This window comes from Nomascus leucogenys, chromosome 5 (genome assembly GCF_006542625.1).
Source record: "Nomascus leucogenys isolate Asia chromosome 5, Asia_NLE_v1, whole genome shotgun sequence".
Taxonomy (NCBI): domain Eukaryota; kingdom Metazoa; phylum Chordata; class Mammalia; order Primates; family Hylobatidae; genus Nomascus; species Nomascus leucogenys.
Window position 1 is genome coordinate 48,115,286 of NC_044385.1, and position 14,522 is coordinate 48,129,807.

Below are 14,522 nucleotides of genomic sequence, written 5' to 3' on the forward strand. Positions count from 1 at the left end.
TAATGGTTCTATTATACTTTTGTGTTTTTGTTTTTTTTTTAAAGATAGGGTCTCAGTTTGTGACCCAGGCTGGAGTGTGCAGTGGTGCGATCATAGCTCACTGCAGCCTTGAACTCCTGGGCTCAAGTGATTCTCCTACCTCAGCCTCCCGAGTAGCTGGGACTATAGGCACATGCCACCATGCCTGGCTAATATTTTTAATTTTTGTGTATGTCGCCTAGCCTGGTCTCCAACTCCTGGCCTTAAGCAATCTTCCCACCTCGCCTCCCAAAGTGTTGGGATTACAGGAGTCAGCCATGGCACCCCATCCTATTACAGTTTTTGTAAAAAAAAAAAAAAAAAAAAAAAGATTATATACCCCTATACCTTATGATTGGGCATAATACTACTATATAATTATTCATCATTTACAAATAAGGAAATTCAGACTTGGCAAAGGTAAGTAATGTGCCACAGATCACGGAAGTCAGTAGGCCAGGTCCCTCTGACTTCAAAGCTCATGCATTCTGTTTCCACCATGCTGCTGAAAGAAGAAAGGAAGAAGGGACAAAAAAGGGAATGAATGAAAGAAGGAAAGAGGGCAAAAGGGATCAACAGAGGAGAAAAGATTTATTCAGAATGATTTTAAATAATTACAATAGTTTTTTTTATTATAGAAAATGTTTAGTTTTCAGAACCTTTAGAACAGAGGTCAAGTGTTTAACAGAAATTGGTGAAGTGGGACAAGTAGAAACAGTAGCTAACTGGAGAGCAAATACCCTGCATGCAGGGGCAGCAGAATGCCACCAGTGAATTGTGGTTCATCCCCAGTGCCTAAACTGTGCCTGGTAATAATATTTATTGAATGAATTAATTAATTCAGGAATATGTTAAAAGATTTGTGTGATGCTAGGCAATTCATCTTATAAAACAAGTTAATTTGATGAATACTTACTACATACCTAGCTTTGTACCACATATTTTAGAAGCCTGTAAAGGTGCAATGAGGCATACTTCCTGTTTTAAAGGAAGTTTATAATCTAATCAGCAGGAGAAAACTAAACTGCAGTATGGACTACAAGTGCAACTGGAATAAAATAGGGCTAACTCTGCTCATCTCTAGTCTATTCCAGAGGATTATCACAACATTTGATGGGTTCATATCTGCTTTGATAATCAAGAATTACCTATCGGAAGGGCGTGGTGGCTCACACCTGTAATCCCAGCACTTTGGGAAGCCAAGGCAGGTGGATCACTTGAGGCCAGGAGTTCAAGACCAGCCTGGCCAACGTGGCAAAACCCCATCTCTACTAAAAATACAAAAAATTAGCCGGGTGTAGTGGTGTATGCCTGTAATCCCAGCTACTCAGGAGGCTGAGGCACGAGAATCACTTGAACCAGGGAGGCGGAGGCTGCAGTGAGCCGAGATGGTGCCACCGCACTTCAGCCTGGGTGACAGAGCAAGACTCTATCTCAGAAAAAAAAAAAAAAGAAGTACCTATCATACTGTTGGCATATTAACTACTTTGGTAAGTTAAGCAGTCCAATCAATTCTATATTAATGCCAAATATATGCCAAATCCACCCATTTCTCTACCTCCGACGCTAGTACTCTGGTCCAATCCACCATCATTTGCAGCCTTCTAACTTTTTCCCTTTTTCATTTCATACTCACTCTTCATACCATAGCCAAGGGGATCTTTTTTTTTTTTCTTCACCAAACTCATTTTACTGCCAGAGCCAAGGGGATCTTTTTAAAACGTAAATTACATCTTGGTACTTCTCACATTAAACCCTCCACTGCATGTAAACTAAAATCCAACAAGGTCCTGTATGAGATCTCCGCCCATCCCTCTTACCCCATCACTATCACTTCCTCTAGCCATATCAGCCCTCTTTCTGTTTCTTGACTACACTGAGCTTATTCCTATCTCAGGACCTTTGTGCTTTGCTGTTTCCTTTGCATATAACACCCTGATCCTCTCTTTGCATGTCCAATTCCTTTGTAGCATTCAGGTTGCAGCTCAATTGTCACTACCACAGAGTCCTTCCTTGATGACATCATCTAACAACCAGCATCCACAACACCTACTACATAATCTTGTTTTATTGTCTTCAAAGCACTTAGTGCTATCAAAAGTTTTCCTGTTCATGTAATTGTTGACTGTCGGCACCATCCAGAATCTAGCTTCCATGAGAGGGCTCTTACTCATTATTAGGTCTGCAGTGCTGACAGCAGTGCCTGGCATGTAGCAGGTGCTCAGTACAAACTGGCTGACTGCCTAACTAAATGAATGTCTATTAGTATAAATCCCCACATAAATGAAAGAAGTGCTGCCTTGCTATGATTCCACATTTGTAGAATTATGACTATCTGGCAATATAGCTAATTTTATTATACTTAACAATTCAGGATAGCTACAGGATAAGCATTTTTACTTGAAATGAATGAATTTTATTTTGTTTATTTCTATTTTTTTTTTTTTGAGAGATGGTGTCTCACCATGTTGCCCAGGGTGGTCTTGAACTCCTGAGCTCAAGTGATCCTCCCATCTCGGCCTCCCAAAGTGTTAGGATTACAGGTGTGAGCCAGCATGCCTGGTCATGAATTTTATTTTGAAATAAGTAGAGCTACCTAACGTATCTTAATATAGGAACAGAGATACACTATTATTATTATTATTTTTTGAGATGGAGTCTCACTCTGTCACCCAGGCTGGAGTGCAGTGGAGCAATCTCGGCTTGCTACAATCTCCACCTCCTGGGTTCAAGCGGTTCTCCCACCTTAGTCTCCCAAGTAGCTGGGACTATAGGTGCATGCCACCACACCTGGGTAAGTTTTTGTATTTTTAGTAGAGACCAGATTTCACTGTGTTAGCCAGGAAGGTCTCAATCTCCTGACCTCATGATCCGCCCACCTCAGCTTACTAAAGTGCTGGGATTACAGGCATGAGCCACTGCGTCTGGTCTACATTATTATTTTTTAAATGGCACTATATCTTAATTTATTCATAGGTAACAAAAAGTCATTACTTCTTTGAAATGGAGCTATCAACCCCATTATGCAATAAAGCACTCATGAAACTGTGGATCTTCCTGATGCTGAGTCAGGAGACAAGTGTGAAATATAAGACATACAGACTATTGTGAATCAGTGCGGGTAGGATGTTTTTAGAGAGGGTACAAAATCAGTGCAATTTAATAGCTGGAGAGCAATCTTGTAACAATGGTTCTATGTTCAAAGATAATACTACTTACTTGAACTCATCTGTTCCCTAATAGTGTATGGCACCTCTGAATTTGTATCTTTCTTTTTCTAGATATTCCATCGCTTTTTTTGCCAAAGCAACATGACCACAATACCAAAAAAAGTGAAAAAAGTTACACATAATTCTAACAGATCATCACAATTACTATCATTTCTGTGTTTTCTCTCCAGTCTTTTCCTTATGAATATATGCTTATGTAGATGTCACTCATAGTGAATACGCTATTTGGTATCCTGCTTTTCTCCCTATATTATACAGTAAGCATTTTCCATGTGCTATACACACTTTATAATCCTCATTTTCTATAAATGCATTATATTTAACACTTCACAACTTCACTAATGATTCCTTTATTTCTGAACTTCTAGGCTGTTTCTACTTTTTCTCTATTACAAATAATGTTGCAACAAACATCTTTGTTGAAGAAAGTAGTGTTTCCTTGTTTTGGATTATTTCCTGAGAATACAAATTAGAAAGAGGAGGATTACTGAGTCAAAGAATTCTTTTGTTTGTTTGTTTTTAATGGTTCCGGTTTTGTATGACTGTTACCTTTAGTGTGACATTTCTTTGGTCTTCTGGTGAAAGTCCTTGAACTGGATGAACACCCAAGCATGGCAGGACAAACCCATTATACCTAAAAATGTAGAACCAATTGAGAAAGCAGGAACAGTGGACTAGTAGATTACAATGTATTCTAAAGAATAAGTAGAGGCCAGGCATGGTGGCTCATGTCTGTAATTCCAGCACTTTGGGAGGCTGAGCCAGGTGGATCACTTAAGGCCAGGAGTTTGAGACCAGCCTGGCCAACATGGTGAAATCCTGTATCTACAAAAAATATAAAAATTAGCCAGGCCTGGTGGTGCATGCCTTAGTCCCAGCTACTTGGGAGGCTGAGGCAGAGAATTGCTTGAAAACAGGAAGCAGAGGTTGCAGTGAGCCGACACTGTGCCACTGCACTCCAGCTTGGGTGACAGAGCAAGACTCCATCTCTCAAAGAAAAAAAGAAGGAATAAGTAGAAAATAATCTCTTTAGGGCTATGTTAAAATGCTTTTTCCTCTTTATTCTCTTTAAAAATGGATCTTTGGTATTATAAACTGGATGTCATAACTGTGTTTTTATTAGCAACCCTTTAAAATCTTAATTAAAAGTAGCACCTTTCTGAAAGTTGCATAATCTTTTCAAATTCTCCTGAATGTTCGGCAACTGCCACAAGGGCCACAACATTGGCCTGAAAAAAAAAAAAGAATAGAGTTACAAACAATACACATTTAATATAAATTATATAAAATTTTAAAGTTTTCTCTGCATTTTAGTTATCCTTGTTCAGCCATGCTTCATCAATACAATCAGAAGGGCTATCGTTAAGTATTTACAAAGTTTCGGGCCCTATGTTCAGTGAATATAAATATTGCCTCATTTAATTTACAGAAACCTATAAAGTAGGCTGTAGTCTACTGTATAGATCAGGAGACAGAGTTTTGGATGTCGAATAACTTGCCCAAGGTCATCAGGTCTATATATGTCCAAAGCCCGTATTCCTAATCAAGCTGCCACAATGAAAGTTACCTGTATGTAAAAATGCACTACAACCATTTCTGGCTGTATCATTTTTTGAGATGGCCACAAAATGCTAGTTACAATGAATTTCATAAACGCTTCCAAAAAAATAATTTTTCTAAGCAAATCAAAACATTTCAGAAAACTTTAATAACATATCCCAGATCTCCAGAATCACGTGAATTTAAAAACTGAAAGATGGACCAATTTGTTCCATAGTGCTGTTGAGCTTGGTAGCTATAGGAACATGTTTTGAATTCAGACTAACTTGTCTCTATCACTTCACTAGCATGTGTCTTTGGACCAGTTACTCATCTCTAGGCCTTAGATTCCTCATCTATAAAAATGGGGAATGGTTGGCTATAAATTAGTAATTTCCTCAGAAGGCTGTTGTGAAACATTGAATGAGGTAAAGTCAAGAAAGGCCTTAGCTCACTACCTGGCATGTAGCAAACACTTAATAAATCCTACTTAGGCTGGGAGCAGTGCCGCGTGCCTATAATCCCACCATTTTGGGAGCCCAAGGTGGGTAGATTGCTTGAGCTCAGAAGTTTGACACCAGCCTGGGCAACACAGTCAGACCTTGTCTCTATTTTAATTATAAATAATAAAAATTGGCTGGTCGTAGTGGATCATGCCTGTAATCCCAGCACTTTAGGAGGTCGAGGTGGGCAGATCACCTCAGGTCAGGAGTTCGAGACCAGCCTGGCCAACATGGTGAAACCCTGTCTCTACTAAAAATACAAAAATTATCTGGGTGCAGTAACGTGTGCCTGTAGTCCCAGCTACTCAGGAGGCTGAGGCAGGAGAATCACTTGAACCTGGGAGGCAGAGGTTGCAGTGAGCTAAGATCGCGCCATTGCACTCTAGCCTGGGTGACAGAGCGAGACTCCGTCTCAATAAATAAATAAATAAATACATAAATAAAATAATAAAAATAAAAAATGCTACTTACTATAAACTACTGAAACAACATCAAGGTAGTATATCTAAATTTCAAGCTGTTTTTGCTTGAAATGATAGTTAAAATAAAAAACCAAAAAAGCAATTACAAATATTGACTTACCTTCTTGGCTTTCTCCAACACATCATCCAAATCCTAAAACAAGCATAAGAAATCACCATTATTTTAGATGAATAAGCAGCTAATCTTGGACTGTATATGTCAATGTAGTTGTGGCATCACAAAGAATAACAATGATAGCAACTAATGGAGTGGTGGAAAACAAAGAGCCTACACTGACCCACCTCCTGTTTACTCTTACTATCAGCAAAGTCTGGCTACTGTTCCCACCAGTAAAACAGAAGCCTCTATTGTCAAATATACAGGGTATTTCCCTGTTCTCATCTTACTCTACTCCTCAGCAGCATTCGGAATCCCTCACTTGCTTACTCCTTCCTTTTTGAAATGGTTTCCACCCTTTGCTTCTGCAATACCACTCTCTCGTTGGTGGCTACTTGTCAGTCTCCTTGACTAGCTCCCCTTCCTCTTTCTGACTTCAAGAACCTCTGCTGCTCCCTCTGCACTTGCCTTGAGTGATTTCACTTCCTCTCATGGTTTTATCATCATTATGCTGAGGCCATTTTTTTCTTTTTTTTGAGATGAAGTTTCACTCTTGTCTCCCAGCTGTAGTGCAATGGTGCGATCTCGGCTCATTGCAACCTCCACCACCCGGGTTCAAGTGATTCTCCTGCTTCAGCCTCCAGAGTAGCTGGGATTACAGGAGACCGCTACTACACTCAGCTAAATTTTGTATTTTTAGTAGAGATGGTGTTTCACCATGTTGGCCAAGCTGGTCTTGAACTCCTGATCTCAGGTGACCCACCCACCTTGGCCTCCCAAAGTGCTGGGACTACAGGTGTGAGCCATCACACCCAGCCTGAGTTCCCATTTTTTTTTTTTTTTTTTTTTTGAGATGGAGTCCCGCTCTGTCACCCAGGCTGGAGTGCAGTGGCGCGATCTTGGCTCACTGCAAACTCCGCCTCCTGGGTTCACGCCATTCTCCTGCCTCAGCCTCCCAAGTAGCTGGGACTACAGGGGCACGCTGCCATGCCCAGCTAATTTTTTTTGTATTTTTAGTAGAGACAGGGTTTCACCATGTTAGCCAGGATGGTCTCGATCTCCTAACCTTGTGATCCGCCCACCTCGGCCTCCCAAAGTGCTGAGATTACAGGTGTGAGCCACCGCGCCCGGCCCCCAATTTTTATCTTTAGCTTGTAATTCTCTCCTGAACCCATGACTCATGTTTAAAAATTATGACATCTTCATTTGGATGGGATTAGGTTTCCCAATATGCCTCAAACATAAATCTTTATTTTCTCCCCACAAATCTATTCCTTCTGCTGACCTCCCCACCTCCACCTCAGACATTGGTCTTCCCTTATCTCAGTAAACCAGCACCACCATCTTCCCTATAGCACAAGCTAATAATCTGAGTCATCCTTGATTCCTCCCTTTCCCTTGCTATCCACATCCAACTCTTCAGTACTTACTGTGGATTCTCTCTCTAAAATGTATCTTGAATCCATGTATTTATCTTAAACTCACCTGCTATCATCATAGTACCAACAGCCAACATCTCTTGCCTATATACTGCAAAAGCCTCCTAACTAGTCTTGTAGCTTCCACTCTTCTCCTCCATCCATTTGCCATACAGCAGCAAAATGGTGTTAAAATGGATAGCATCATGCCTATCCATTTTTGTGTAATCCCAGGACTCTGGGAGGCCAAGGAGGGTTGGTCACTTGAGGCCAGGACTTCAAGACCAGCCTGGACAACATGGTGAAACCCTGTATCTACTTAAAAATACAAAAAATTAGCCAGGTGTGGTGGCACACACCTGTGATCCCAGCTACTTGGGAGGCTGAGACAGGAGAATTGCTTGAGCCCAGGAGGCGGAGGTTGCAACGACCTGAGATCATGCTATTGCACTTCAGCCTGGGGGACACAGCCAGACTCAATCTAAAAAAATAAAACAACAAAACAAAAATTTAAAAAAGCCCTTTAATGAATCCACATTGTGCTTCAAATGCAATCCAAATTCCTTACTGACCCACCTCATCTATCCCCTGCAAACCTCCCCAGTTTTGTTTCATGCCTTTCTCTTTCTGCTCATCAGGCTCCACTTAGCTTTTTGGCACCTGAAATGTGCCAAATTCTAGCTTGTCTGGGGGCCTGCAACCTATCTGTTTCCCTAACCAGCATACACTCACCCCCTTGCTTGGGTGGTTCCTTGTCTTCTCAGCCTTAAGTGTCAGCTCCTGGGAGGATTTCCCCCTGAAATAAAACCCCCCTTAATCCGCTATTATTAGTCTCTAGTTTCTCATGTAATGGGTACAACAGTTTGTAACTGATTTTATGTGTGTATTATTATTTTAATTGAGACAGGGTCTCACCACATTGCCAGGCTGGTCTCAAAACTCCTGGGCTCAAGCGATCCACCCGCTTTGGCCTCTCATAGTGCTATGATTACAAGTGTGAGCAACCACACCCGGCCATGTATTTTTGTTTGTTTGTTTGCCTCTCTCCCCCATTTGTGAATTTTTTTTTTTTTTTTGAGACAGGGTCTCACTGTTACCCAGGCTGGAGTGCAGTGGCTTGATCTCAGCTCACTGCAACCTCCACCTCCTGGGCTCCAGCGATTCTCCCACCTCAGCCTCCCGAGTAGTGGGGACCACAGGCAAACACCACCAACACTGGCTAATTTTTTTTTTTTTTTTTGTAGGGACGAGGTTTCACCATGTTGCCCAGGCTAGTCACGATCTCCTGGACACAAGAGATGCGCCGCGCCCGCCTCGGCCTCCCAAAGTGCTGGGATTACAGGCGTGAGCCCGCGCCCGACCTCTCCCCGATTTGAACGCGTTTCGAGGACCGCTTCCCACGAAGAGTGGCATCTCAGCCAGGACGTGAGAGGCCCGAGGGGAAAAACAGGCCAGCCAAGGGGAGGCGGGGGAACGATTCCAGGAACTCAGAAGAGCAAAGAAAAGCCTTGTGGAGATAGCTTACCGCGACTGAATCAGGAAAAAAAAATCGGTATGTCTGAGATTAAATAGGGAATAGGGAAATTAGGGGCAGGTCATATGGCCATAAACAAGGGTCTGGGCGGGGGATATGGGGTTTCGTCCCAAGGGAGGAGAGCAAAGATAACACGAGGGGAAAGGACGGGGGCCTCCCTGCTCCCTCTGGCCCCGTATCGCCCTCACATACGCGGTCAAAGTCCGGGGCGGAGAGGTGGCAGTGACAGTCCACCAACCCTACGCCCGCCGCTCCCATTGCGCCCCCGCGGCCGCCGCTTTAGACCGGCCAGCAGAGCCGGAGCCGGAACGTTTCAGCTGCAGCGTCCTGAGTTTCCAGCCGGATGCATGCTAGTTACACCAGTGTGAACCCGCTTTTCCGTTCCCAGGGTGCCCCGCCCACAGTTCAGGCGAAAAATGGCGGGGTCTTCTGAGTTGAGGGTCCTTGACCCGCCATGGGACAAGGAGCTCGCAGCCGGGACAGAGAGCCAGGCCTTGGTCTCCGCCACTCCCCGAGAGGACTTTCGGGTGCGCTGCACTTCGAAGCGGGCCGTGACCGAAATGCTACAACTGTGCGGCCGCTTCGTGCAAAAGCTTGGGGACGCTCTGCCAGAGGAGATTCGGGAGCCCGTTCTGCGAGATGCGCAGTGGGTACGGGACCAGTTAGCCACTTTTTTACTTATCATCCTCTTACCCAACACCCAGGATCTTAGGATTCAGAAAGATCATACGCCAGGCCTTGGCAGAATTAACGGTGCCCCAGGCTACTGTAGAACCAGTTCGAGAAACGCGAGAGGAGAAAGAAATAGATGCTAATGTCAGCTGGGTCTTATTAATTACTTAGACCAGCGCTGTCCAGTGAAAATACAAGGCAAGCTAATCTTTATGTAGTTTTAAACTAAAAGTAAGAAATAGGTGAAGTTAATGGAAATAAGACATTTTGTTTAACCCAATAAATCCAAGATATTTTAACATGTAATAATATCAAATGAATGAGATATTTTACATTCTTTTGTTCGTACTAAGCTTTTCAAATCTGGTGTCTTGCATTTATGGCACATCTTTCGAACTAGTTACATTTAAGTGCTCAGTAACTACAAAGTGGCTAGTGGCTCACCCGTTGGACAGTGCAGCCGTAGACACTGAGGAATCCTCCTGGAAAGGGTAATTCTGGAAGTCAGCCATTAACCCAAGCAGCGTTTGATCTTTCCTTTTGCCTGATTTATTTATTTATTTATTTATTTATTTATTTATTTATTTTTGAGACAGAGTCTCCCTCTGTCGCCCAGGCTGGAGGGCTGGAGGGCTGGAGTGCAGTGGTGCGATCTCGGCTCACTGCAAGCTCCGCCTCCTGGGTTCACGCCATTCTCCTGCCTCAGCCTCCCAGGTAGCTGGGACTACAGGCGCCTGCCACCACGCCCGGCTAATTTTTTTGTATTTTTAGTACAGACAGGGTTTCACCGTGTTAGCCAGCATGGTCTGAATCTCCTGACCTCGTGATCCGCCCGCCTCGGCCTCCCAAAGTGCTGGATTACAGGCGTGAGCCACCTTGCCCGGCCTATTAACCTTTATTTTTACTGTTTGCACTGTGGTCATTCATAACTCACAAATGTGCGGTATTATGAGCTTTGAAATTTTTTCCCCTACATATAAGTAGATTGGTGCCTGTTATAAGGAAGCACACAATCCCTTTATTTCTTGTCTTCCCAAAAAACTACCACCTTCAGGGCTTTGCAAAAATATTTAAGAAAGGCTGGGGAAATGCGGTATAAGGGCAAATGTGTGATCTTAGTAAAGTTTTCAACCAACACAATTTTTTTTAACTTATTTTAGTCTTGTAAAGAAAATGTTTTCACTCTAAAACAGGCAAAAGGGGTTGGGCGCGGTGGCTCACGCCTGTAATCCCAGCACTTTCGGAGGCCGAGGCGGGCGGATCACGAGGTCAGGAGATCGAGACCATTCTAGCTAACATGGTGAAACCCTGTCTCTACTAAAACAATAATAATAGTAATACAAAAAATTAGCCGGGCATGGTGGCAGGCATCTGTAGTCCCAGCTATTCGGGAGGCTGAGGCAGGAGAATGGCGTGAACCCGGGAGGCGGAGCTTGCAGTGAGCCCAGATCTCGCCACTGCACTCCAACCTGCGTGACAGAGCGAGACTCCATCTCAAAAAAAAAAAAAAAAAAAAGTAAGTGGAAGAATGAAGAAACACTTCCTGGGTTGTGACTCTGTATGTAGTTTTGTATATAGTGACTCTTACGTCATTGCCTCCTTGCAAGCAAGGCAAGAATAGGGATATATCTCAGGACATTTTTAGTAGTTTTTTGGGAGAAGACTTTGGTTGTATAATCTTAGAATTTGTCTGATTCTAGGAAATGCTAAGGTATTTAAAACATTTAGGTGTCTTACAGAAAAAGAGGAACTTGGCTTAACCTATTATATTCTATTTAGTGGGATGATAAAGTGAATTATAAGATAAAGTTTCCAGGGCTTAGACTACCACAGGAATTCACTTGTGTTTTATTTTAAATAAAGCAGAAGCTTTATGTTGTATCTCTGTTTAAAACTGCATATTAAGTAGCAGATTTTCTTTAAAAACAGTATTGGTAGCAGTCTGCAATGAATATTACAAAGACAATATGTTCTCAGCAATTCTTGAAAGTAATTCTAGAAAATATTTTTAAAACATACATAGGCCAAGCGTGATGGCTTACGCCTATAATCCCAGCACTTTGGGAGGCCGAGGCGGGCAGATCACCTGAGGTCAGGAGTTCCAGACCAGCCTGGCCAACATGGTGAAACCCTGTCTATACTAAAAACACAAAAATTAGCCGAGTCTGATGGCGCTTGCCTGTAATCCCAGCTATTCGGGAGACTGAGGCAGGAGAATCGCTTGAACCTGGGAGGTGGAGGTTGCAGTGAGCCAGGATTGCGCCATTGCACTCCAGCCTGGTTGACAAGAGTGAAACTCCATCTCAAAAAAAACAAAAAACAAACAAAAAAACATAAAATAAGGATTTTACTTTATGAAATCTTTGAAATGTAGAATATGTACTTTAACTCGTAATTATCAGTAATTTGGTTTATGTTATTTTTAATTATACAAAGGGTACAAAATAAATGCTCATAAAAAAATTCAAACAGTAGCATAAAGCAAAATTCTTTGAGTTGCCCTTCCCCATCCCTCTTCCTTCTAGGGCATAACGTACTGTTTTGGAGAGTACTTGGGGAGAGTAAACTTTCTATACGCCCTTTCTGTGGCTTTACCTCTTTCTCTGTGTTTATGTTTGTTTGTCTCCATTAATAATGTCATGCTGATGAATTGTTATTGACCTGCCTTTTTTGAAACCAAACATATCTGACTATTATTTGTTAGTGTTACGTAGAGATTGTCTTCATTCTTTTTAGGTACTGCGTGGTATGAATATTGTCTATTTAACTCTTCTAATTTTGACTTTAGTTTTTTTCCCACAATTTAAAAAATTTCAAACAGTGCTGAAATGAACATTTCTAGCACATTTTCTTTATGTTTTTATGAGAGTAGTCTTTTAGGATACATTGCTAGAAGTGAAATTGTTGGGTAATAGGAAATGTGTACTGCCGAATTCCTTTAGTCCATCATTTAAAAAAATTTTGATGAAGTCCAATTTGTCTATTTTTTGTTTGTTTTTGTTTTTTGTTTTTTGGTTCTTTATCTTTTAATGTATTATGAACATTTTCAACCTTACAAAAAATTAGTTTAGTACAGTGGACACCCATATATCCACCACCAAACTCAACAGTTGTCAAAATTTTGTTACAGTTGCTTCTCCCTCTGTCTCCCAGGCTGGAGTACAGTGGCAATCATAGCTCACTGTAACCTCAAACCTTTGGGCTCAAGTAGCCCTCTAGCCTCAGCCTTTCAAGTAGCCAGGACTACAGGCATGTGCCACTGTGCCTGGCTAATTTTTAAATTTTTTGGTAGAGAAGGGTGTCTCACTGTGTTGCCTAGGCTGGTCTGGAACTGGCCTCAAACAATCCTCTTGCTTTGGCCTCCCAAAGTGATTTGATTATAGGCGTGAGCCACTGCACCTGGCCTACATTTGCTATTTTTAAAGCATATCTTAGATCTCATGTCATTTCATGGCTACATAAGTGTTCATCTCTCAAAAATACAGCCCTTTATAAAATATAAATTAATTTTATTTTTAAGCATGTATATTTGATGTTGTTAACATCAACATTCGGCAGCATATATAGTACTTATACCCCTGAGATTCACCTGAGCCTAAATTTGTTAGATTTTATTTTTTCTTTCATTCTAGGAGTACTTTTTTTTTTGTTTATAAGAATATTCCAAAATTTTGCATCAGATTTTCTCTTGGGTAGCATAATGCCTATGAGACCCAAAATGTAGGTAGAATCAATGATTGAAGTGGAATCTTCATTGAAAAGAATAAATATAGTAATTAGCTATTCTGCTACTTTTCTTTATTTCCTCTGTCACAAATCTGGAAGTGTTATTTTGCTAAAACGTTTGAATTTAGTATTTAAAATTATTTTTAGTGACTTGACTACTGTGAATTTATTGCAGACTTTTGAATCAGCTGTGCAAGAGAATATCAGCATTAATGGGCAAGCATGGCAGGAAGCTTCAGATAATTGTTTTGTGGGTATGTGACTTTTTCCTTCTATTATTAATTTCTGGGTTATTTTTGTAGCTAATTTTGTTTTGAATGCTGTTTTTTAATCTCCATATTTAGTGTCATTTATTTTCAAGAAGTTCTTTACTAGGGGAATAATAAAGAACTGAGATTATGACTTCAATAGTCTTCTTTGTCAATAATTTATTGGAAAATACTGTAGAGCTATCTCCAGATGACAAAAGAGGCCCAGGGAATTTCTGTAATTATTTACAAAGCAAGTTGTATTTTTGTAAGTGATCTCTAGAGTGAATAGTGAAGTACCCTTAAAAGTGTGAAGTTATTATTAATTATACAAGTACCATGTAAAGGATGAGGTTACATCTTTGTAGAAGGCTCCTTAAAAAGACAATTTTTTTTTTTTTTTTGAGATGAAGTCTCACTGTCGCCCAAGCTGGAGTGCAATGACACAGTCTCAGCTCACTGCAACCTCTGTCTCCCAGGTTAAAGTGATTCTTGTGCCTCAGCCTCCCGAGTTGCTGGGATTACAGGCATGCACCACCATGCCTGGCTAACTTGTATTTTTGGTAGAGGACGGGGTTTCATCATGTTGCCCTGGCTGGTCTCAAACTCCTAGCCTCAATCTCCCAAAGTGCTGGTATTACAGATGTGAGCCACTGCTCCTGACCTTGTTCTCAACTCTTGGCTCATAGTAGGCACCTATGAAATATGTTAAATTAATGAATAATTCTTTCCTGTTCAATTTTTCTTTTCTTTCTTTTTAGACAGAGTCTCACTCTTACCCAGGCTGGAGTGCAGTGGCACGATCTCAGCTCACTGCAACCTCCACTTCCTAGGTTCAAGCAATTCTCATGCCTCAGCCTCCCAAGTAGCTGGAATCACAGGTGCTTGCCACCACGCCTGGCTCATTTTTATATTTTCAACAGAGATGGGGTTTTACCATGTTGGCCAGGCTGGTCTCAAACTTTCAACCTCAGATGATCTGCCTGCCTTGGCCTCCCAAAGTGTTGGGATTACAGGCCTGTGCCTGGCTCCTATTCAAATTTTGTGATACATTT

General features: G+C 41.6%; 2 protein-coding genes across 17 annotated transcripts in view; one reads left to right on the top strand and one right to left on the bottom strand.

Annotated features, from left to right (window-relative positions):
- Positions 1–9,168, bottom strand: part of TATDN3 (TatD DNase domain containing 3) — a 41,598-nt gene extending 32,430 nt beyond the window's left edge. For 4 of the 10 annotated variants that reach the window (XR_004030104.1, XR_004030103.1, XM_030813034.1 and 1 more), the window contains exons 1-4: positions 9,014–9,165; positions 5,873–5,905; positions 4,404–4,477; positions 3,798–3,882 (exon numbers count right to left, since the gene is read on the bottom strand). Coding sequence is in view for 8 of the 10 variants with exons in the window: in XM_030813034.1 (XP_030668894.1) it covers positions 3,798–3,882; positions 4,404–4,477; positions 5,873–5,905; positions 9,014–9,079 (258 nt within the window). In the remaining 2 variants the exon portion in view is untranslated. Of the gene's footprint in view, positions 1–3,797; positions 3,883–4,403; positions 4,478–5,872; positions 5,906–7,646; positions 7,672–8,019; positions 8,217–9,013 lie in introns of those variants that run through there. The other 6 variants (XM_012506783.2, XM_003273061.3, XM_003273064.4 and 3 more) reach the window with 5 other exon arrangements.
- Positions 9,169–9,209: 41 nt separating this feature from the next.
- Positions 9,210–14,522, top strand: part of NSL1 (NSL1 component of MIS12 kinetochore complex) — a 64,832-nt gene continuing 59,519 nt past the window's right edge. For all 7 annotated transcript variants that reach the window (XR_004030105.1, XM_030813039.1, XM_030813041.1 and 4 more), the window contains exons 1-2: positions 9,210–9,471; positions 13,395–13,473. Coding sequence is in view for 6 of the 7 variants with exons in the window: in XM_030813039.1 (XP_030668899.1) it covers positions 9,238–9,471; positions 13,395–13,473 (313 nt within the window). In the remaining variant the exon portion in view is untranslated. The remainder of the gene's footprint in view (positions 9,472–13,394; positions 13,474–14,522) is intronic.